The 23,912-nt window shown below is 43.5% G+C and overlaps 1 protein-coding gene across 1 annotated transcript; it reads left to right on the plus strand.

The window, feature by feature from the left end:
• Positions 1–136: 136 nt before the first annotated feature.
• Positions 137–22,674, plus strand: PEDS1 (plasmanylethanolamine desaturase 1). Its single transcript, XM_074605666.1, has 6 exons — positions 137–454; positions 4,038–4,157; positions 15,695–15,786; positions 17,320–17,464; positions 18,125–18,337; positions 21,432–22,674. The coding sequence occupies exons 1-6, from the start codon at positions 202–204 to the stop codon at positions 21,551–21,553; spliced, it is 945 nt and encodes a 314-aa protein (XP_074461767.1). The 5' UTR covers positions 137–201; the 3' UTR covers positions 21,554–22,674.
• Positions 22,675–23,912: the final 1,238 nt, after the last annotated feature.

A 23,912-nucleotide genomic window follows, 5' to 3' on the forward strand; every position in this document is an offset into this window, starting at 1 on the left:
GCCGCTCGCTCCCGCCGCGGCGTCTCCATCTGCGCCTCCGACGCTGCCGCCACCCCATTGGCTGCGCTGCGCCGGGCAGCGCTGCCCATTGGCCCGGCGGCAGAGCGGCGGCGGCGGCGATAGGCGTGGCCGGGGGCGTGGCCGGCCGCGCCCGCCCTCCCCCACCGCCGCCGCAGCTCCGCGGCCCGGCCCCATTTCCCGATGCTGCCGCGGGCCGCAGCGCTGGCGCCGGGCTCCTCGGCGGGGCCTGGGCGCCGCTCGCCGCCGCCCGCCGGCCTGGAGGAGGAGGAGCCGCGGGGCCGGGCCATGGCCAGCGGCGGCGCCGAGAGCGTCCCGCGGCGGGCGGAGGCGGTGGGGCCGCAGGCGGAGGCCGCGGAAGAACCGGAGGGCGGCAGCCGGCGGTGGGGAGCGCAGCACGCCGGGGCCCGCGAGCTGGCCGAGCTCTATTCCCCAGGTGAGGGCGGCGGCGGGCAGCGCCCCGTTGGGCCGGGCGGGGGGGTGGGTGTGATTCCCTAAGGGCCCCGGCTCCCCTCGCCACCGGCCGCCCTGAGGCAGTGCGGCCTCAGAGAGCCCCGGGGAAGCGGAGGGGACTGGGCCGGGCCCTGCTGGGCGCCGGGCGAGGCGGCCCCGGGTCCGTTGGCGGGGGGATGCCACATGCCGGCGGCCCCGCGTCCGCCTGCTGCCGCCCTCACCTCGGCCTGGGCAGCGCTGGCGAGCGTGGCGAGCTAAAGCGGGCCTAAGAAAGGGGCCTAGACCACAATTGGGCGGCTCACTGCGTTTGTGGTACCGTCGAGGGCCCTTCTGGTGGCCCCCGGTGTCCCGGAGAGGGTTTGCAGAGCCGGTGGCTGCCCCTCGCTGCATGCGGTGGGGGGGACGCTCTCGGTGCAGCCGCCCAGCGATGGTGGGTTCAGTCCTGCCTTGCGTTTGACACTTCTCACACACTGGGACGTGATGAACACGCACAGCACCCCGCTCTTCAGGCAAACTTTTGAGAGGTTAGGAAAGCGCTGTTAGGTTAGATGGTCAGCTTATGAAAAGGTGCCAGTATGGGGCTAGTGTCTCAACTGCAGACCTGTGCTCTGGCTGCTGGGGTGGAGGTGTTCAAACTAGAACCTGCCCGGAATCCTCTTCCCTTTAATAACAATCAAACAAAAAGTTAACCTTTCCATCCAAAAACAGATGTAGACATTTGGTTCTAAGCAAGGTAACAGCAGCAGCTTTCGCTTCAGAATATTTATTCAGTGAACTATTCCGAGATACCCCAGAAAAGAGTGGAGGGATATTTGGATTTTTGTTTTGGTCTTGTCTTCCTGAAGCTTGCTATTTGTCAGAGCTCAATGAAGTGACTGCAGCTGTTCAATTATGCTATGGAAATAACTGCAAACTCCTTATAATAAAAAGTAATTTGTTTTTAGCTCACGGTGTGAGCAATGCTAGGTGTTCTTGCCATGTCCAGGGAATTCGTTCACAGGTGAAGGATTAGGAAAGGGAAGACATCTTTTCAGCATCTTGCAATTTCCAGCAGGTCAGCTGAACAGCTTAGCTTGCACATTCAAGGCAATTACTGGAAAAGCGGGTGTTCTTGCTTGCACAGAGGCAAGTATGATAAGAAAAGACAGGCATTCATTAGTTTGTCTGTCTTCTAGACTGTTCAGGGCAAGTCTGCCCATTTCAGCTTGTACTGGTCACCTCTTCCTTGCCTTGAGAGAAACTGGTGTGTGATGTCTTTCAGCTGGCCTAGATATGCATCTCTGATCCAGGCAGTGACCGATTCCTGTGCTTCACGGAAAAACAATCACTAACTTTATTGCACTGTGCTCTTGCTCATAGGAAAACAATTTCCCCCCAGACAACGTGCCACCCTTATCTTTAGCTGTAGATGGAAGTTCCTGGAAAGACTGTAAAGTAGTATATGTATAGTGGTATTTATCAGCAGTGAGCTGTGATAATGTATTAGATGTGCCTTTTTTTTCTGGCATTACATAAATAACTTATATAAACAACGTCAGAATATGTGTTGCAGTGGAAATGTGATGTTGAACTACTGAATTCTTAAGAACGGGGATTACATATAATTGTGCAGAGTGAATGTGACTCTGGAGTATTTCCATGGTTTCTTTAAGCAGATACTGTGGGGCTCTGGCACCTTATTCCTTCATGCGGGACGTAATTTTAAATTTGAGTGCTCTTTAAACACAAGTTACCGGTGCTGACTCTGCTCCTTCGACTGATTCGCCTTCCCCATCTGTCCAGAGCTAGGGCCGCATTCTGGACTCTGATGTCTCCGGACAGTCACCTCGGGATCCCCGTGTTCAGAGTGCAGTGGTGTTTGTCTGGACTGAACTCATGGGACTTGCTAGCAAGGAGCCGAGTGTTTCCCTGCAGTCAGCTAATTATTCCATGAGGATCTACCCACTTAGCTCCTCTAATCAGGGTGTGGCTTTCTTATGCAGGAAGTGAGTGTTAATTAACTCTTCCTTTTATTACTCCAGGGATCTCTTTATAGAATCTCCCACACTGTGACCTGATGCTGTCTTGAAATATGCTTGTTCTTGGGTCTTAATTTAATTCTGCAATTTTCTTCTCTGTTAATTTATATACTCGTGGCCTTTCTAGAACAAAACTCTGAACTGTAAAAGTTTTTGTTCACAGTTTAAAATATTGCATTGTAGGCACATTGGAGATAATACTCAGCCTCCTTTGATGTTTCTAGTTTCTTTTTCGTTGTATAGTTGAGAAGAAGGACTTGATTCAGCATTTAGGAGGAGAAATTTGACCAGACAGTAGGTCAACACAGAGGATCAGTAGGCAAGAAGCTCCTCTCCTGAACACGTGCCAGACATGGGAGTGTGCCTCTGCTGCTGTGAGAGGATGTGCACCTCACACGTAGTCGTTACTGATTGCTCCCCTGCATGTTGAATTGCCTCAAACTCGAGTGGTGCAAAGTCTATGAGGCTGCAGGAGGGAGTGCGGAATGGACTTGTGGTGTTACCTGCTCTGGGAAGCCACAGGCAGGAGGCAGCCGTGCTGACTGGCCCCCTAAAATTGGTGCAGAGTGACCTGGCTGCTCCTGAGCATGTTGAGAGCTGACTACAGCCAGGGCACTTCTGGGCCAAGGTGGCAGCTCAGATCTTCATGGATTTAGGCATTATAGGTCTGCTTCTGATGCTTTAATCCTTATGGGTCTTGCATTGAGCGTTTCCTCTCCCGCAACGTCAGTGCCTTGTGAGGATCTAGCAGTGATTAGTGGCAGACTTTCTGCTGCTAATCTGAATAGTCAAAGTGTTACCATACACTGTCTGTTCTCTTTTTATAGGCAATAAATGAGGTTTTTGTAGAAGTACAAAGTAGTACAGCAAGGTACAAGAGAGAATTTGTGCAGTTCTTTCTCTTCGCTTGTTCTGTCTCTTGCCATCTCAGAACGGCTGAGAGGTCACAGCCTTCTGCCAGGGAGCAGACAGGCAAAGACAAGACTGCAAGAGTTAAATAAGCTGGCTTAAAAAGTGTACTTGCAATGTTAGGAAACCAATTCTAGGACCATCAAAATACGGGATGATGCTTTTTCCTGTTGGTACAACAGCTTTACGTACAAGCTCTGAGATTTTAAATATTACAGATCATAAGGTGATTTAACTCCAGGGCATCTGAGGCCAGAAATTTGTTCCCAGATTCAGCCATAGCAGCAACACTGAATGCTGAATGAAATGCAAATTTGAAAAAAGATGTGATGCGGAGGAACGTTATGCCAGCAACCGCAGGGAAAAGGAAAGTAGGACAATGGCAGATGATGTCTGATTTGTCCCTGTTATTTGGGCAAGGGCAGAGGGAAGGGGTTAGTAGTAGCTCGGGGAAGAGGAATGTCATTTAACAAAATATGCACACCTCCCATGGAAAAATAAGTTTCTGTTTCAGTTCCCTGTCAGACAAATGCAGTGAGTCATCCAGGCAGTAGAATAGTCTGTCTGTATTATTTCAGACTTCAAAATGTCCTCTCAGATAAAAGTAAAACATGCTTTTTTTTCCTCTTTTTCCAACAGGAAAGAGACTACAAGAATGGATCTCTGTCATCTTATGCTTCTCTCTGATCTGTTTCAATTTTTACAATCTTCTCTTCTACTTGCGACTGGAACACACCCCCTCTGTTATTTTTGGGATATGTAAGTAGGAACTGTTCACTGGCGTGAACAAGGCAAGACTGTCTGTTGTAATGCTGGGCATAAATGTGTAATCTTTTAGGCTTGACTTACTATTGGAAAGGGAGAAGGACGTTTGCGCAGGTGCGATTGTAGTGCCTCTGAAACAGAGACATCTGCAAAAATTGCTACTGCTTTCTGTCTTTCATTTCAGTGGCTTCTCAATATATCAAGGGTGAAATTTTTAATGTAGCTGTTTGTTTGGTGTTCTTATGTAGTCATTGCAAGTGTAACAGTTATTGAGAGGGCAAACAGCTGGCAAGACTGTTGAGTTGGAAACAAAATACATTGATTGACAAAAATATTTACAAGAACTTTTGAAAAAGCAGAAGCCCAAGAGAAATCTTATAAAAGATGTTGCAGGCATCAAACTAGCTTGATTTCTGAGGACTGATAACTAAAAATGAGTATTTTGGAGTATTGTGCTTTCATGTCGGGATGTGAAGTTTGTGCTTTATCCTGAATCAGACTTTATTTCCATCAATATAAGAAGAGTTGCAGCTTTCTTCTGGTAATAAATGTGACTCTTGTTCTCTTACTACTTTGATTGGAAGCGTAGGCAAACAAGCTGTCTCATATCTTTGCCTTAAATGTCTAGAGGTGCTTAGGTTGGCTAGTTGTTGGCAGTACAGAGCTAGCTGGTCTAGATGCAGTGTGAGTTGGTGATTTCACTTTTTCAGTGAAGGAAAGGAAGAACTAGTAAAGGATTCTGGTTGATGCTGTACGGCTTTACTGATAGAATCAGGAATTGCATGGAATTAACTCAAGGAAAAACTTGTCTCAACATAAGCTGGGTGTGAAAAGACTCCACAACATGCATTACATCATTCAAAGCCTAAACCTGCGTACAATTTATCATACGACAACATGTTACTTAATGCTCAGAGCAGAAAATATCAGTGTTAACACAAAGCTCATGTAATTAGAACAGCGTTGAAATTCTGTTGCACAGAAACTCTTGGGAGCGAGCAGAAGAGAGGGCAGTGGAGCAGGCTGAGCTGAAGCAGGTGGGCATCTGTGGCTGACTCAGTCTGTCGGCATTAGCTGGGCAGCAAACCTTAGTGGTAGCTGTATGGTCATGTACGTATGGGAGGGGACGTGGGAAAAGGAGGGAGAATTAAATTTAGAAATCGGAAGAGTCAGCTCTGCAGTGCATGGCTTTCGTAACTTTCTGGTAAACTTCTAATATGGGATAAGGGAGGGAAGAAAGTAGTAACTAAGCATTTCACCAGTCTTCTGCTGTACTTGCAGTGCATATTGAATGCACTATTAACTTCTTGTGTTGGGTGTGTAGAAATGTCTACGTATTTTTATATGAATTGCCTTGTTAACTGAAAGGAGAACAAATGGTGTCATTCATAAGGACATCATATAAGATACCTACAGGTGTTCAGCTTCCAGGCTTTATAGTAAAAGTAACTTTTCTATAAACTGTGTGAGTTGTTGTATGTTTTAGAAGAGAATGGTACTTGTTCGCAATCACTGTTGTATATCGCTAATGATATCGCTAAAACAAAACAACAGCAGATTCAAACAGTGATATGTGATAGGTGCTATGAATTTTTGCCAAAACTGAGAAGTGGTAATTCCTGATGCCTGTTTAAAGGTTATTGCCTTTGTGTGGGGGCTAAGGGAAAGCAGTGTCCTCCCACCATGAAACATTAGGCCCAGCTCACTCGGCCTAATTTAGTCTTGCCTACACTCTAAGTTGATGAGGTGGAGGCATTGGGAGGGATGGAGAACATCATGGCCTGAGTACTGCTCCGTAATGATGAGGACAGATGTAGACAAGAGAATCAGTAATGATGGTTAACCTGCAGTGCAATCTGTTTGCAACTGGCTTTCATCTCAAAGTTAATATTGATAAAAGCTTGAGTTCTCTGATATTCTGGTTACCAGTTTAACTGATAAAGCAGCCAATTCACTGATAATATTATTTAAGTAGTAGTGAATGATTAAAGTAGCAGAATCTGGATTCTGTGTAAATAAAGTAGTGCGGAAATAACTGATAGTGGTTACAAAAATGAGTGCAATAAAATAAGTGCTGCATGCTATCTTGTTTTGCTGCCTTCCTTCAATACATTATTTCTCCAGGTAAAGTGTGAATGATGTCTATAATTCACAGGTTTTATTAAGTTTTGTGAAACTCATCTCCATAAACGTCCTGATTCCAAAGTATCGCATGCGATATAATGGGTGAGATAGGGAATGTTGAGTCACAGACATCATTAGATGGGTTTCTGTTGGGAGCTTTCTTGAAGCTTGGATTGGAACAGTGACTTTTGAGTTGAGATCACAAAATAAACATTCTGCTAATGAAGACATAGCTGTAGATCAAGTTCACATTAGGTCTTTGGAAATCTGAAAATGATCAGTGATCCAGGGCACAGACCTGTTCATTAAGATACATTTTTGGCCCCCCCCATGTACCCTTACATAAATATGTATTTTCTTTTAAGAAATAGGGAGTAGATTGAACTTTCTGCATCATTTCACCTAGCCTAAGTCCTATATCTATAATTAAGGCTGTGTTATATCTTCTTTTTTCATGCCTTTAAAGGCACACATAGTTGTAATGTGGGTAATACTGTAAATATCTTAATCTAGAAGTTCTTGTGGGGAAAAAAAAAAAATCTGATCCTCCCCTTACTGGCAGTCCGAAAGCACTCACTTCCTTGTGTGATGTGAGCAGGCAGTCTGCTGAGACGTGAGCTCACGTGGCGTGCTGTCGTTCGCTGTGCTGAATCACCTACGGGTACGTGCTGCGGAGCGAGGGAAGAACTGTGAGCCAAGAGCTTCATGGCATTGTTTTAGAATAGCTTTTGAACCGGGTTGTGTTCTGCTGACTAAAGGTGATCTTACAGGAAAGGAAGGGGCATGTGCATCTCCTGTCTTCCAGGCTGGTTTAGCAGAGACGAGACAATTCCCTTCCCTTCCTGACTGTCAAAAAAAAAAAAAAAAAAGAAAACAGAGAGTGGGCAGAGTGTGGATTTATTTTGTTGTTGTTTCTATGTTACATCCAGTCATGCCCTATTCTGAGTATCTTCAGCTGCTGAGGAGCTATGAAAATTTTCCTCTTCATGCGAGCTGACGTGCAAGATTTGAATTTGGTATCTTATTTGCATGCTCACATGCACACGGTTAACTCTGGGGCAGCCTTGGTTAGGACGGCTGGGTGTGAGGCAGGTGTAATAACCCATTTTTTTTCAGCTGCAGCGGGACACCATCCTGGCAGTGCTGCAGAACCAGAGCTGCCTCTGCCGCTGAAACAGCAGCTCAGTAGCGCTGGGGACTAGGCTGGCATAGGTATTCCTTGTGTGGTAAGCAGAAAAGCCTCACCAGAACACGTCAGGTTAGGCTTGAAAGCTCTTACACCTTCAGGTGAGTTTGTGGTATCCAGCCTATTATTCAATATGTGTGAGTTGTGTATATATAGCATATATTAATAGCATCTAGATAAAAAGTTTGGCACCACAGATTCTGGCTTTCATTTTGCCCTCCCTCCTTATGGCTTTTTGTAGGGTTTTAAAACCTTTTTGCCAAATTGGTTGACTTGTTACTGACATTTGACTTGTATCTGCAGCCACACTTGTTCTTAATAGATACTGTTTATTGCAGTCTTTAAAAATGTAGCTAAGTTTGTGGTGTAACCTGTCTCTGTTCATAAGCACTGTCCCTTGTAGCGCCCATGTCTGTAGAAACGTCTTGTGACACAAGGCAAGATACAATTAATCATTGCTGTCTTGAGAGATGAGGAACTAATTTGTTTTAAACCCCTTGGAGGTACGCCTTTCATTATTGCAGAAGTTGTGGGTGAGCCAGAGGGAGCGCGCCGAAAGAAATCGCTTTGTCTGCTTTCAAAATAGAAACTTGTTCTGATCAAGGCCCAGAAAACCTTTTTGTTTGAAGCTCGAGCATCTCTGCAGGGCTGCGCTGGGTCAGCCGCATTGCAGAGCCGGGCGGGGGGTGTGTAATGTGTGTGAGAGCTTTGGCACACGCCGGAGTAAAAGCACTCTGGAGACCCCAACACGTTATGAAATGGACCACTGTGCACGTGGATCCACCGCTCCAAAGTCCTGCTGCCTTACAGCAAGAGACAGAACTGTAACGGTGTCACTTCACTTTCGATTTACTTTGTATGTTAAAATGAGTTTCCACTTGAAATTTTGATATAAAAGGCCCCTGAAATTGCACCAGGGAAACCTCAGTTAACAAAGGAAAATTATCTTTTACTTCAGTGTTGGTCCAAATAAGCCAAATCTTTGTCATCTGCTGTCTCACCCCACCTCAAGTAACTATCAGTTACTTCATAGCCGTAGGTAACTTTATGTTTTCCATCCTGAAATGTATCATCTCTGAAAAGCGGAGACTCCACAAGTTGTGATTAAATAGACAAAACTTTGATTCTACACTTTGTTGCACTTTGTATGGCACAAATACAATTGCATTACACTAAGACAGTCTGTATTACATCTTCTGTTGATCCATTTTGTAGCAGCAGGTGTGTGTGTGTTCGCAGTAGTAGGGGTGTGTGTGTTCTGCCCTAGGAGCTCCGGGCCATTCCAGCGCCAAAGGATCCTGGAGGCTGCTGGGCTTGACAGTGGAGTTATGGAGTGCAATTGCTGGTTTGTGCTCAGGCAGGTGAGGGGTAACAGTCTCAAACTGAAGGAGGGTAGATTTAGATTGGATATCAGGAAGAAATTCTTTACTGTGAGGGTGGTGAGGCACTGGAACAGGTTACCCAGAGAAGCTGTGGCTGCCCCATCCCTGGAGGTGTTCAAGGCCAGGCTGGATGAGGCTTTGAGCAGCCTGGTCTGGTGGGGGGTGTCCCTGCCCAGGGCAGGGGGGTTGGAACTAAGTGATCTTAAAGGTCCCTTCCAACCCAAACCATTCTGTGATTCTATGTTGATATTATCTCTTCTTCGTGTATCTTGGATAGGGGATGAACTCGGGCAGGGCGGGTGGCGGCTGTACCCTCCCTCCCTGCCGGAGACTGCTCGCCCCGCTGGTGGAGGGAGGCTGGTGGCACGGCCCCTTCTCTGCATTCCCACTTGTGTGCACAGCGGACGTGCTATTGCTCCATCCGGGACAAAGAAAGCTCTGTGTGCTTGCCGAGTTGTCAGGGGCTTTCTTAAAGTTGCAAGGGACTTTGGCTCAAGGATTTCATAACTATAGGTCTTAGTGGCCCCGATTCACTCTGAAACGCATGCTGGAGTGTTGCCCTAACGAGGGAGTAGATTATAGTGAATGGTGACAGTGGTCTGCTTCGGTGAAAGAGTGTAGGCCTCGAACAGAACCAGCATTACGGCTGCTTATGTCCCGCACCAGGCAGATGTTCAGGTATTGGGGCTCCTCCGGATGCCAACCTGTACGCACAAAGCTGCCCGGCATTCCCGAGAGCTGAGCTCACCCTGCTTGATTCCTGGGAGTGTTGTAAGTGGGTGAAACTGGAGAATTAGTTTGATTAGTCATACAAATGAAATTATTGGATTTTTTTTTTTATTTAGTGAGGGGAAACTTGTTCTTGGTTTTCATTTAGTATCCATTGTTCTCTGTTCTTTTAATCACTTTCTTCTGGGATGGCTTAATTGCTTTTTCTAGTAAATGCATTTTTGGGAAAAAGAAGTACGTTTTGTTTAAGAATCTGAGGCCTAAGTAAAGCTGTCAGGATTTTGTCATTTAAAAGCGGTGGGTGCTTTGCAAGCACTCTGTCAGCTGGTGAAATAGTAGGAATAAATAGCTTGCTGTGTGCTAATAGACTAGGATTAAAGACACGAAAATAAAATTTGTTGGCTCCTATCATTAAATTTATTGGGTAGTGATTCTTAGCCAAGTCATGCTTTTGATAGATGAATATTTGCTTCAAGATCTGCTGCTGTTCAACTCCAGTGGAGAAGGTATCCTGATTCCTTGGGCATCTCCTTTTCCTGGTGGCTTCTGGCAGCGTCGCCAGCTGCCCTGTGGTTTCTGCCCTGGGGCTGGTGTTCAGGTCCGTGGCAGTTCGAGGTGTGCCCCGTCCTCAGGCGGCATTGCTGGGAGACAGAGGATTATATGGGTTTCCCGTAGCAGGGAGTGACTGGAGCATATGGGAAGGACAAGAGATGTCTGCTATGAGTGGCGTGCCAGTCTTGCAATATAAGCTTGTGTGACTTAGGACAGACTTTTCCCATCTCTGGAGTGTATGTGTTATAGACGTGGTTTATGTGAAAACCCAGTTATAATGTAATAGAACTACTATATATAATAAAAATACATATATTATCCAGGCCCTTCTTTTATTTCGTAGTTCAGCTGTGTCCTCTGCTTACTTGCGCTGTTAGGTCCAGTTCTGACTGAATGTTTCTCAGATTTAAATAGCCCAAAATGATACTCTTCTTTTTTGCTTTTAAACTGCTACACTTTGTACTTGTCGAAATCTTCAGGGATTATTTTCTTAGTCTCATAACTTGCCATGGTATCAAACCCTTACCTGTACTGAAAGCCACTAAATGTGAAATGCAGATGACTAAGACATCTTATTTTTATAAGTGTCTGAGTAACAAACAACTGTTACTTTAGCATATGGATTTTTAGAAAAGAAATTTTTTTCTTTTGTGGAATTAACCACTCCCACAACTCCTTAGCGCTGTAACATTCAACTAGTTCATATAGTCACTGATTAAAAATGACTGTACTTCTCAATGATGTTACACAATAGCGTCAAGTTATTTAATAACATCTTATGCTGGTTTTTTCCTCTCCAGAGACTCTTAACTGAGTTTTTACAGTAAATGTGAAACTTTATACCCTAACGTAAGGCTTCTGGGTTACAACTTGAGAATTCTATCTATGCAAAGCCAGGCTCTGTGAAAGTGCAGTGAAGTACAACTTTGTGTTGCAAACATGCAAAATAGTTTTATCTCTGGAACACCTTGAACCTCAAATGTCCCGCTCTCATTTGGCTTCCTTCCGCTCGCGCTGGGCGGCAGCCAGGCTGCAGGAAGTGGTGTGTGAAGGGCTCAGAAGAGAAGCCCTTCGTTAAGGATGCAAGTTGTAATCTCTTAATTTGGTACTTAAGCAATGAAGAGGAGGAGCGGGGGCTTTTCTATGTACAAACCCCTATGTATTATCTGGTTTCTGAAGGGAGCAAAGCCATCTTGTGTTGGTTATATGTTTGGGCCAGTTGCTCTTCCAGCCCCGTGACCCACTGCCTGGCAGGTGACTTGGCTGTCGGAGTGCCAGCGGTCACGCTCTGGCGTGTCCCTGACTCAGAGGAGAGGCACTCGCTCCCTTGGCGGTGTCCCAGGGTGCTGCTGTGCCTGTGAAAAGGATCACAAGTGCGGGGCGGCTGGAAAAGAACAGCCAGTTGAGCAAATGTGTGTGTCAGTCATTTAGTTCGAAACAGCTGCTACTGGTTGAAGTTCATCTGTGCACTTTTGGTCTCCCTGGATGCTAGGCCTTTTTCTTTTCTCCTGATTCAGCACTCTGCTTCCAAAACAAAGAAATCCTGGTGTTTTGAGCAAGTTCTGCAGCTCGCTTTTTAACTGCAGTGCTTTCTTCCCCTCCTCCTGTGTTTTCTGAGTGCTCACCTGCTCCTCAGATATAAGCCACAGATGGGCTGATCCTCCATCCCACTATTCGGCAGGCTGCAGTAAAACAAATGTGTACAGAGCAGGATTTCTCTAATGCTTTACTGATCTTCCTTTAATGAGCGTGTGAATCCACTGTTTGCAGTTCATATATATCTATACTGTGGGTATCCTGCTTTTTCGGACTTCATGATTCACTCTTAATTCATGTTTGGGGCTGTCAATCTTATCTTGCCCTCCTGACCTTGGTGACAGAGCATCAAGGTCTTATACTGCCTTAGAGAAGAGGCTGAACGCTTGTGCCTTGGTTTTCCTGTTTTAAGTAAAGACAGTGCTAGGTGTGTGAGAGTACTGAGTTCAACTCCTTGCTGTCTGATGAGCCTTCTGAGTCTGGAGACGGGATGCAAACCGAGAGCTATGATGCTAGTCGTGTGTAACCCCTGCTACAGTTCTTGTTCTCTTGTTACATCTCATCATACACAGCCGCTGAAGAGTGAGTAAGCGCTTCTGTAATACGGCTGAAATGCAGTTTCTGGTAGTTAGCTTTTTTCAGATTGCTTTAGTATAATGCACTGCTTCAGGCACCCTTCATTCTTTCCTCTTAGCTTTCCACCAGCTGACATCAAAGTAATGGGCAAAATATCTATTGAACTGTCAGTATTTTGCCTCTGTTTTTGTTGTTCTTCCTGCTGTTCTTTCAAGCTCTGATAATGCGGTGTGCTGGAGGCGATGTGGGTTAATAGGGTGATTACCTCAGCAAGAACGGCATTTTAGTTGTTGCAAAGTGAAGTGTTGTTTGGATATCTTCCCCCTGAATCAAGGCTGGTTTGCTCTTTCAGCTGCTAGGTGCAGAGCTAAAAGCCATTGTGCTCCACCCTGGCTCACTGTAGCTTACACGTGCGGTCTAACACAAAAACAAGTGTACAGAATTTACTGCTTATATAAAATAAGCTGCCTTCAGTACAATAAGGTGATACATAAAGGATGAAGTGTCTCCTGCTGTATTTAAGAGTTTGGGCCAACTTGATAATGGATTCAGCAGCGGGGATTGATTTATAATACAAAAAGAGAGCCTTTTGGGGTAGTAGGTGCCACACTAATCCTTATTTTTATTTTTTCTCCCTTTTTGAAAATGAAAGGCGAGGGGAAGGACTGCAGAGGTGAGGGATCAGCTAAGCAAAAGATAACCACGAGGAGGGGTATACCTGAAATATGCTGTGCTGCATGCACTGTAGGTAACTGCTGTGCCCTGAAGACAAAAAGCATTTGATCAACAGTAACAGAACAACCCAGTCCTCCTTCACGTTCTAAAAAATATCTGCTCTTTAGTAATCTTGCTAATCTTACAAGAACTTCATTAACCTGGACTCTCAAGGCAGCTGACCTAAGTGTCCTTATTGGAGTAGGAAGATCGGCCCCAGTCCAGATCAAGACCAGGGTAAATAAGAGTTGTGTGATTTACAGGGAAAGATGCACATCTGTTGTTTTGCTTCCTGGCATATCTCAGATCACTTTGAGTTTCTGTGAGAGAGGGAGGAGTAACAAGATGCCTTGGAGTCAAAGCAAGATGAACCAGTACACCAACAATTTTAACTTTTGCTTGGATTACAAGTGGGTTGGAATTCTCTTGCCTAACCTCTTAGCAGTGAGAGCAGTATCTGCCCATCACAAAAAGCCTCAATACTGTAAATGAGAAGTTGTGCTTGAAGAAAGTCTTCAGCCACATCAAGAAACAAATGCGGAGGAGAAAGCCGGGAATTCTCCTAGCTTCACAGATGCCTGAAGAAGAGTTTGTGAGGCAGGCAGGGCAAAAAATGAATTTCCTGCATCGACCTCTGGTTTTGCAACTCCCTGCTATTTCTGGTGCAAAGACTGTTACAATGAGTGACTTCTGTAAGCAACCCCATTTTTGTAAATATCAGTGCGGAAAACTAAAGAACCATGTTCCAGCCGCTCTGACCTGGCTCTGTGAGTACTTCTCTGGTTTACATGAACTCGCAGCCTTCTCTGAGAATGCCAGACATGCCGACAGTAAGTGACTGTGCCTTACACTCTGAGCACCAAAGGACAGTACGGAATTGCTAATTGAGCTGCTTTGAAACATATGTTTTGAACACATAATCTTTATATTTCTGTTGCCATGACTCATTAACAATAGATTGCAAGATCAGTGTATAGTGATTTAATTAGCATGAACTTTGTATATGATTGAGGGATTCGCACTGAGATCAGACGCTGTAAATTCCTAGGTATATATGGTATTTCCCAGTATGCAGTAGCTATTTTGAAATCTGGGTCGTGCTTCTGCTGAATTTTTAACCAGACCTGCAGGTAAGAAGTGTGTGCTGCCTTCCCCTCTCAGAGCTCCAGCGCTGGCTCTGCAGAGGATCACCAAGTGTGCTTGTGTGCTCGTTCACCAGGTGGTCGATTGCAGAATCACCAAACAGAAAGATCTTTCTGATATTTATATGAACCTGAAGGGATGGCACTGTGGTGAAAGAGAATCCCAGTTCTCATTCTGGTTTGTTCTGTAGCAAATTTAGACTCCATCCAGGCCTCGTTAATCTCTCTTGAAACCTGCTCAGAGCAAGATGTGCAGGCTTGAACTGGTACCTCTTGATGTCTCTGTTCTTTAAAAGAAAGGATCTAACTGTCCTGAATCCCTCAAGTGTAGAGGTCCCAAGGCAGTATCTCACTCTTTGCTGTGATGCTATATCCATATTGCTGTGCTGTATTTCCCAGCTTCCCTTTTAAAAACAAGGGAACAACTTCTCCAATCTTCTTGGAATTTTCTTCCTCAAAAGCATAAAGAGCCTGGCAGAGCTCATGCAGGAGGGCAGCTCAAACTGCGTTGGAAACCTCATTGCTGAAGGGATTGGGAATTGGGAACCTGGGAGTAGGACAACTTCTGCAGGTGAAGAATGATAGGTGTCTGTTAAACACCGGCTGACAGACCTATGAATGACTGGCAAATATACAGCTGTTTTGATCATACCGCATCTCTTATGTCCTTACTTTTAAATGTAAGGATTACCCAGAAATTTGGGTAGGTAGATTATCCAGAACAAGTCTAGTGGGAGGTGTCCCTGCCCATGGCAGGGGGTTTGGAACTAGATGATCTCTAAGGTCCCTTCTAACCCAAACCATTCTATGATTCTATGAAATAGGACTTTATGTGCAATAACTGAAAATCATCTTTACTTGACCGCAGCTTTGAGGTTATTGTGGTTGGCAGCTAGAAAAATCTTTATGCTTGTTGCAACAACCTCTGTTAAATGGTATATCTAACTTAGTATGCAGATGTCACAAGCATACAGTGTCCATTCCAGAGAATCATTAGCATGGTTTCTGGGCCTTGCCTATAGCGGTGCAGGTGCCACAGCCTTAAAGTTGTTTGATGTTCCAGTCTTCTTTTGTAAATAGTATTTCCATACCCAGGAGTGGCTTGTTAATTCGTGTTTATCTGTAGTTATTGGAGTTCAGTGCTGCTTGTTTACAGACCTAAGGAACCAAGGGAGAAGAGGAAGGGTCTGCAGATGGTATTGTTGGGATGGCTTTAACAGCTATTTCATAGCCAAGTAATCGCTCAAACACTACTGGAAAAGACAGTAGGCACATCTGAGTGACTCAGTTCTAACTTCTTGGTATTTTCCATACCAGCAATAGTGAAGATTTGTCAAGCTCTTCTGTAGAAGATGGATTAAACACAAAAACTGTAAATTTAATGAAGATGGCAACTATCCAAACGGTGTCTTGTTAACCTCTTACTCCTAGTTGCCTGACCTTACGTTTATTCAGATTGGGTAGACTCATGTAGTTGTAAATATCTAAGTTAGAGGTAGATAAACGAGTAACCTTGTAAAACAAGTACGAAATGTGAATATGTCAGTAAAAATGCTTCTGTATATCTAACTGTCTGTCTCCTCATTCAAGTTGCAGGAGTTATTACGGCTGACTTTCTATCAGGATTATTTCACTGGGGAGCAGATACCTGGGGATCTGTGGAGCTACCCATAGTTGGAAAGGTTTGAGATTCTTATCCTTAAGCTTGAAAAAGTTATGGCATGCTTTCTGAAGCACTTCCAGTATTCCCAGCTGTGTTGGACAGTGTGTATAAGCTGTACCTTTCTTCCAGTCTTGCCAGTGTAACCACCCCCAGAACCCTCCTCCACTAAATGGCACGGTATATTGCTGGAGAAGTGCCATGTTTATGCTTGGCCTAAGTGACATGTGCAAGGTGACACTGTCCCATTTTATCACTCTTCTAAGGTTTGCACACAGTTTTGCAATACCAGTGTTCGCAGACTGTCCCAAGTTGCTCTGGGAATGGCCTGGGACACTGCAAGTATAGAAACCTGGCTAGACTTGTGTAGATCTTCCAAAAAGCGAATAAACGCAGAGATGTGCAGAATTGTTCCTGCAGCTGAACTCTCTAAATGCTGTCTTGTAAAACACGAAGAGGCTCCAGTAGGAAATCTTCCCGGTTCTCTGTGTTCCTGGCCCCAATTGTAAATGTAGCAGTATTAGAGTGGTGATGACTGAAGATTTAGATTTGAGATGTTATTATACATCTGCAGCTACAAAAGCCAGATGGTTAGTGGAAGGTTTACTGACTTCTATAATAAGCAATAATCTGTTTATCTTTAAAAAAAACTTCTTCATAGTTACCATTACTTACTCCTCACAATGCAATATTAGAAGGATCTCTATTGAAAAAAAAAAAAAGTATATTGGATATTCCTTGTAATTATCCAGAAATACATGAACTAGAACAGCAGAATTAAGACTGTTGGGTTTTGGCTTATTTTTGTTTACCTTCAATAGATTTAGTAGTCCTTGAATCCCTCTATCTGCGGACCATAGTTCAAAAAAAAAAAAAAAAAAAAGGGCACTGCAGGAGATTATGCACCAAATAAATAAGAGTTCAGGCTGACCAGAACACCTTTGCATAGGCTGTACATGATGTATGTGTTAAAGACAAATAAGTTTTCTTGTTTTACTGTTCCAGTCCCTCAGTCTCCTCTGGAATTGTGTATTCAGATGCAATTTCTTTTCCTAGAGGAGACTTTTGTATAGTCTATCTGACTTACATGGGTTTGTCTAGGTAATTTAATTTGCATTTAATCTGTTAACGCTGGCATCTAGAGCCCATAAAAGTGTTAGGCTGAATTTTCATTTTTTAGTGTTTTCTTTGTTTATGTGACTTATGTTTGTTTGTGAATTTTGCAGGCTTGTTTTGTCTGTGAAATCAGGATGCTGATGCTTTGTTTTTGAGACCTAGAGACTAAAGGTCCTAAGTGAAAACTAAGAAGAATAAAACTGAAAAGTAATCAAGAACTGAATTTGAGTTTGGGAATTGAATTGCTTTGCAAACGTAAATCAAATTATCTGAAGTGTTTTCATCACAAAAGCTTGAATCCTGCTGACATGCTTTCTACTATGGAACTCTCTTAAACTCAGTCATCGGATTTGAATGCATGTGAAGTTTTTTTTGTTTTTTATCTTTTTCTTTCCAAGGTCATTATTGAGCCATCATGTTTATCAATTTCTTTTTTCAGGCTTTCATCAGACCTTTTAGAGAACATCATATTGACCCCACAGCAATTACCAGACATGATTTTATAGAGACCAATGGAGACAACTGCTTTATGACGCTAGTCCCGTTGGCAAACATGGCATACAAATTTGTTTCATTTTCCCCAGGTAAGCTGTTACTTCTGACTTACGTGGATTTAGCATTTTTTTTTTAGTATTTGAAGAACGTTTGTCTGTGTGAAGCTAGGAGAAATCAGTGGATGCGAGATGACCAGTAATAGGTGTTGGAAGCATGATGCTCCTGGGAGGAGGGAGGGAAGCTTTTTTTCCTTGAAGGCTGGGCAACTAGAAGGTGAGAGCGCTGTATTCTGTAGCTCAACAGAGAATCTGCGGCTGAAGTCTTGCAAGGAAGCATTAGACGTTACAGTAAATACTCTTTTTATAAGAGGGATCAAACTGTGTGCATATAGGGAAACTCATTGTTCTGAAGTGTATAAACATGCTTCATCTCTGTGTAAACGTGCTTTATTTGCAAACTAGAAGTGCAAGAATTAAAGGATTAATTTAACTTTATGGATGGTAAACTCAGACTTTAACTTCCTGTTTATGGCAAGTTGTCAGACGTTGGCACTTACCAGCTTGTCTTGTGACATTCTGGAATTGCTTATGGCTCACTGGCTCTTGTGACACTTCTGCCAAAGCAGCTTCGTTGAGGCCATTGTTAGTTCGTGCAGCACCAGGCAGCTCTGTCTGGGCAAGACATCATTTTCCTAGTAGAAATTTACCTTTTCATAAATGGTATTTAAAGATACGCATCTTGTTTTGCAGAGGCATTATATGAAACATGTCCTTGGGAGTGTTATGTCTTTGCCCTTATCATCTTCATAACCATGACGAACCAGATTCACAAGTGGTCTCACACGTACTTTGGTCTTCCACGCTGGGTCATATTTCTACAGGACTGGCATGTTATCCTGCCACGGAAGCATCACAGGATCCATCATGTGTCTCCACACGAGACGTACTTCTGCATTACAACTGGTACTGCCATCTGGTTCATACCGCAAGCTCTCTGGAGTAGTCTGGTGCAATTCACCTGGCAAGATGTAATTTAGTGACAGCCTGTTAAATACCTAGAAAATGACACGGTGAAGTTACTGTGCTCTTAGCTGCACAAGCTCTTGCAAAACTATAGTTGACTTTGTTGTGTGTGTAAAAAAAAAAAAAAAAAAAAAAAAAAAAAAAAAAACCACCATGGGGGGAAGATTTGTGATTGGCTAAAAGATAAAAAGATAACTTTCAGCCTGACAAGGGTACTCGGTGGTACTGAAATCTGGTTGCATGGTATCTTGGTAATCTCATGCTAGTAATGGATTTTGTTCGTTGAAGTCTTAGAGCTGCTGTTCCCTCAAAAGAGCACATCGTCTGCAAGTGCAGCTTACCTGGAATGCTCATTTCTAAAGCAAGGCTTCTGGATTTTCAGCATACACTCATTCAGATTTGGAGCAGAGGAGTGGGCAGGTTTGCAGTAAACTGGCCTTAGGTTCCCGTTATTTCTATATTCAATGTTATGCCCACTGTACAGGTGGGTCTACTCCATCACCAGTGTTGCACAATCCTGAATAAGATATCAAGTTAATCAGCTGGAAATAAACCACTCTGGTTCTTCATTCTGTCATTGATTTGACAAACAGTTTATGTCGGTTTTGAAATCTCTGCCAAGAAACAGATCTAGTTCTCATGACACCAGAATGTCATGTAAAAACGCAGTACAATTAAGAAGCCTGACTTGACAGATGATAGCAAAAGTCTTGCCACTCTAAGAGCTTTTTTGAGTCCTACTACATCCTGAAAGTTTAAACCTGGCCATTACTAGCAGTCTTGAGCTAGTTGCTTTTTTTTTTTCTCATTCAAAAAAAAAAAGAGCATGTGCTTCTGTTCACTCCATGCTTTCTGTAAGTCCTCCTGCCATACTGGTCTGACATAACGCAGCATGGTAGATTGTATACATGGATTTTCCAGTGGAGCAAAGTGTTTCTGCAGCCCTAATTCTTTTTCTACTAGGCTAGAAGTGAGGAGGAGGACAGAAATATGCAATCAATGCGCTATTTACAAGGGGGCTTTACTGAGTAAAATAGGATTAGTTATTGTAATGCACTTGTTGGTCACTTGACTTAAGAGTCAAGTCCAAGTCCAGAGAGTATACTTGGTTTCAGAGCTGACTTGCATACGTAAAGGTCCGCCACTGTCTCATTGCCAGGGAAGGTGTCAGATAATGGCGCTTTCTGGCATTCCCAGTGTTAAAGCTTTCACACTGACAGTTTAAGCACCAGGAAGGAGTTGTCCATTCCTTGAGGGGCGAAGGCTGTGTTAATGAGAATTGCGTGGGCTGACTTCCTAAAGAGCATCACCATAGAGTGAGCTGAGTGGAGCTGCAGGATCACAGGTGAGCTAGGAAAGGTCATGTCCCACTACAGAAGGTGGCTGAAACGGTGTCTGTTTTGATAGATCGTTAAAGCTGTAGTTATGTCTGATTAGGAACAATCTAGCTCTCTAGAAATGTGGTATTTTTCAGCAGTGAATATCCCGAACGTTCTTTTCCTTTTAGTATTTCTGTCCCATAATAGCTATACACATAGTCTAAGACATCACCGGCAAGAACAGTTGTTTTCCTCCTGCTGGCTGTGTCACCGCTGTAGGCACGGTACTTGGAGCTATTCTGCATTTTAGCTCTTTCCTCTAACATGAACTGCTGCTGCTAGCGCACTGTTTCCATTGTGGTAACGACTTCTTCATTCCTGCCTCTCCTTTGCTTTTGTTCTCTTACGCTTGGTTCCCTTTTCCAGAAATGTCCATGGAGTAAAGCGTAGCAGGTGTGCTTCAGAACAGTACTGCAAGTGTAACCCTCTGTACATCCATCTCTTCCTGCTTGTAGGAAAACTTCTACAGGGAAATAACATTTCCTGGTGCTGATTTCTTTTGGTTTTCCTAGTTTTACAATATTTGATAAAACAGAAGCCTGAAGTTACTATAAAATACATTGTAATACAACCCTGTGCACTCTCCTGTCAGTTACATGTAGTTAGCTTGGCATCGAAATACAGTTACAGAAAATCAAGTTAATGTACTAATTAATAGCCTGAGAGCGAGACATAAAGCCCTTCTGAATTCAGGGTGAGGCCTATTAAGCTTGTGTGAGCTCCAGCCGAGCAGCCTGTACGGTGCAACACTTCTACAAAGCATTCAAAATACCCTAAACCCATAGGCTAGGAAAGATGCATTAAACTCCTGTTGCATTAGAACGTGATGGCACTTGTTGCCGTTTTTACATAAAATGGTAAAAGCCCGTCCCATATCAACCTGTTACAGCCTTTCTGGTTCCTTGGAAGCAGAGGTGCTCCGCTTGCTGCTGCGCGTTTGGGAGCGTGCTGCTGCCCGAGCTGCCCTTTTCAGCCAGGAAGCCTCCAGCGTCAGCCGCTGTTAATGCAGCATGGTACTACAACGAGATTTCTCCATCGCAAGCTTCGTTAGCAATCAGCTATGCAAACTTTAATTTCGCCCAGGGAAAGCATAATACATTTAAGTACCTTAAAAATGAAAACTGATGTTGGAACTATCTAAACTTGAGGCTTTAAGAAAAAACTTTGTGTAGTTTGCTGAGCCTTAGTTAGTGGTGTTTAGATCCCAAACAGAAATCTTCATTTTTATTTTTTTTAAATTTCTTTTTCTCTAGAAACCGTGTCATTAATAATGTATCTGAGATTTCAGAGCCATGTTGTGTGTATTTACTTTCCTGCTGTACTACCTAATGAGAAACACAGGGAAAAGCCCAGCGGGCTTTGTTGATGGGGAATATAGCTGAAATTGTTGGGCTGGCACTTTTGTTTGTTTGCTTAAATTCCAACACTAAATCTAAGGCGCTACTAATACAAATGTCTTGCTTCTAATACAAGACATCGAACCTGGTGGTCCCTTTTCTGATAGCTTTGCGATGGCCATAGAGTATTCCACCTCTGAACTCCCCTTACATTTGCCTTGTGTATAATTTAAAGAATGTTATTAAATAAACATTGCAAGACATTGAACTTTGGATGCTATGACAAACTAATGCATTTTTTCCTTTGCAATCCCTTAGGTTGGCTGAACTATCCACTAGAGAAGATAAGATTCTGGAGGTGTTTGGAGAACATTATCCAAGCAGTTACTGGGGAGAAGCCAAGAGCAGATGACATGAAATGGGCTCAGAAAATTAAATAACTTTTGCCAGCCTTCTGCAATCCTTAACTTGTTGCCAATGTTGGTTTTTTAAAAACAAAAACAAAAAAAGGAAAAAAAAAAAAAAAAAAAAAAAAAAAGAAAAAAGCCATCAGCCAAATTCAAGACCTGCAAAGAAATAACAGACTCTAAAGCACAAACTAAAAAGTGCTAACACAGACTGTAATGAAAAGAACTAATTCTTAAAACAATACTTGAAATGAAGATGATTACTCTTACTGAGCACCTTTTCGTTTAGCTTACATCTACGTCTGCTTACATCTTAGAAAATACTTCATCATGGTATCTCAGAAGGCTATCGGGCAAGCCAGAAGGCAGGACAGTCACTCCATTGGTACATGGTGGCATAGTAAACATGTGTTGTATCAACATTATTTAACACTTCAAAAATAGCTTGTTGCCTAAGACCTATAGGGAGAATGGTGACAACAGTTTGTCACTTCATGTTTTAGCCCAAATGCACGGCATGAAAACAGAGTGTCAAAGTAATGGAAGCCTATAAAATCATCACTGTTCAATGCACTTAGTGATTGATAAACTTACAGCTCTATCTTCTCTATCATGTTAAATCTAATTGGTGTAATGTGGAACAGACTTCGAGAATCCTACTCCAGCAGTGGGACATGAATCCTCAAGTGTCTTCAGTTTCCCATTAAAATAAAATTATTCTACTCTCTACATGGAATTGAGCAAACCGTTTCTGCACAAGCCTTCAACTTAACAAGCCTCTGAGGAGAGGGAGGGCACCCAGTACAACACATGCTCGCGTTTGCTCATGCGGAGTGCACACCGATGAGTCTTCTATTAAGTGTTTCCTACCCCGACAATAAATGTTTAAAATAGTTCTAGCATTGGGCACATTGCGAATAGCTGTATTCAAGAGCTCAAGGTATCAAACTTGTAATGTTAGAAGGGAAATGTCAATGACTGGTGTTACGTTCGGTTTTGTGTTTTTTTTTTTTTTAAGGTGCTTGCTTGTTTCTGTAAATAATATAAAGCCTTAATCTCTTCTGGTGTAATGGAATAATATTTTAATGTGATGTTTGAATGTATATAATATATTTATAACAAAGCAGTTGGATAATACTAATCATGTTTGTTAAGTCTTGTTGCTGTTCTTCATTCGTGCATTATCAGCACTTGGTCCAAGAACTCGGTCACTGGCTGCAAAATGCTTCCCACTGTTCCCGACACCTGAAACACGTTGCAGCCTGTTGAGCCTTGTTTAGGTTGAAGTGATCAATTGTTCCAGTATCAGCGTGGCACTATATCACGCCAGACCTCAGCACCTTTCAGGAAGTGCAAGCAGTTCTGCTGTGGATGCTGAGGTTTAATTCTGCTGCACTGGGGGAGTGAAGTTTCCCTAAGGACATCCAACAGGCCCTTTATCAAGTTAACATGATTTGGGTCTTGTTTAATTCTTTCCTAAGTGCCAGCGTACTGATGGTCAAATCTAAAACTGTTTTCCCTTCCCTAGTTGTACATTGTGTTGGATTCGAACTGTCTTTTTCTGAAGACCACGGTAAGGTGTTTTTAAGTCAGAGGTTTAGACTGACCTTGATCTCAACTTCTTCAGATGTGATGGACCATGGCTTCTGGAAGGGTTGCGACTTGGCAATTCTTCAGTGGAAACTGCCGAATGTAGATGTGTCTGAGCTGAGTTCTGCAGCTTAAAATCGCAGGTGGTACCTTGGTTACGAAATATTTAATGCATTTAAATGATTCAGACCCTTGGAGAACTTTATACTATTACATGAAACTATGGGCTGTTCCAGTTGTCACAGATAATATCAGGTCTCTGTGTAGCTTTGACAGTAAAGAATGCTTCCACTTTCGTAGGAGCCTCAAAATGCCTTTAGTTGCAATTGGAGGAAGGAGGAGGAATACTCCTTTAATGCTGTTATTGTGGAAGATGGGCATGTGATTTCATACTATCTCTGGTGAAAAGAGAGGTTTTTCCCCTCTTTCTCCCACCCATGCCATCAAAAGCCTGGGCAAAGAAGGCCACGTGTAAGAACAGGCCGTGTGTAAGAACACACCACGTGTAATAACACAGAGCACTGTGGGGAGCAGCAGGAGGTCGCAGGCTTAGTTAGGGAAGATCATTGCGAACTGGCAAGTTCTTTGTTAATTATTGCCTACTTCTCCCAGATCTGTGTGTTTAAGAGGTGTTATTCTGCGCCAAACCTGTTGGCTCAGTGTTCTTCCTAGATGTGGTTTTACCTCTACTTGTTTTAATTTCCAGGCACAGACTGTTTGGCTTTATGTTAAAAAATGGGGATGTGAATATAAATTTAGGTGGGAAGAAAGGTAACTTCTGCTATAGTGGAAGTCAGTGTGG

This window comes from Larus michahellis, chromosome 12, assembly GCF_964199755.1.
Source record: "Larus michahellis chromosome 12, bLarMic1.1, whole genome shotgun sequence".
In the NCBI taxonomy this organism is placed as follows: Eukaryota; Metazoa; Chordata; class Aves; order Charadriiformes; family Laridae; genus Larus; species Larus michahellis.

What these genes read in the sequence shown, in the direction of transcription:
- PEDS1 (XM_074605666.1), top strand. Translation starts at nt 202, where the DNA reads ATGCTGCCGCGGGCCGCAGCGCTGGCGCCGGGCTCCTCGGCGGGGCCT. An exon ending in AGCTACCCATAGTTGGAAAG is followed by an intron (nt 15,787 to 17,319) that starts GTTTGAGATTCT and finishes TTCTTTTTTCAG; the next exon opens with GCTTTCATCAGACCTTTTAG. An exon ending in GTACTTCTGCATTACAACTG is followed by an intron (nt 18,338 to 21,431) that starts GTACTGCCATCT and finishes GCAATCCCTTAG; the next exon opens with GTTGGCTGAACTATCCACTA.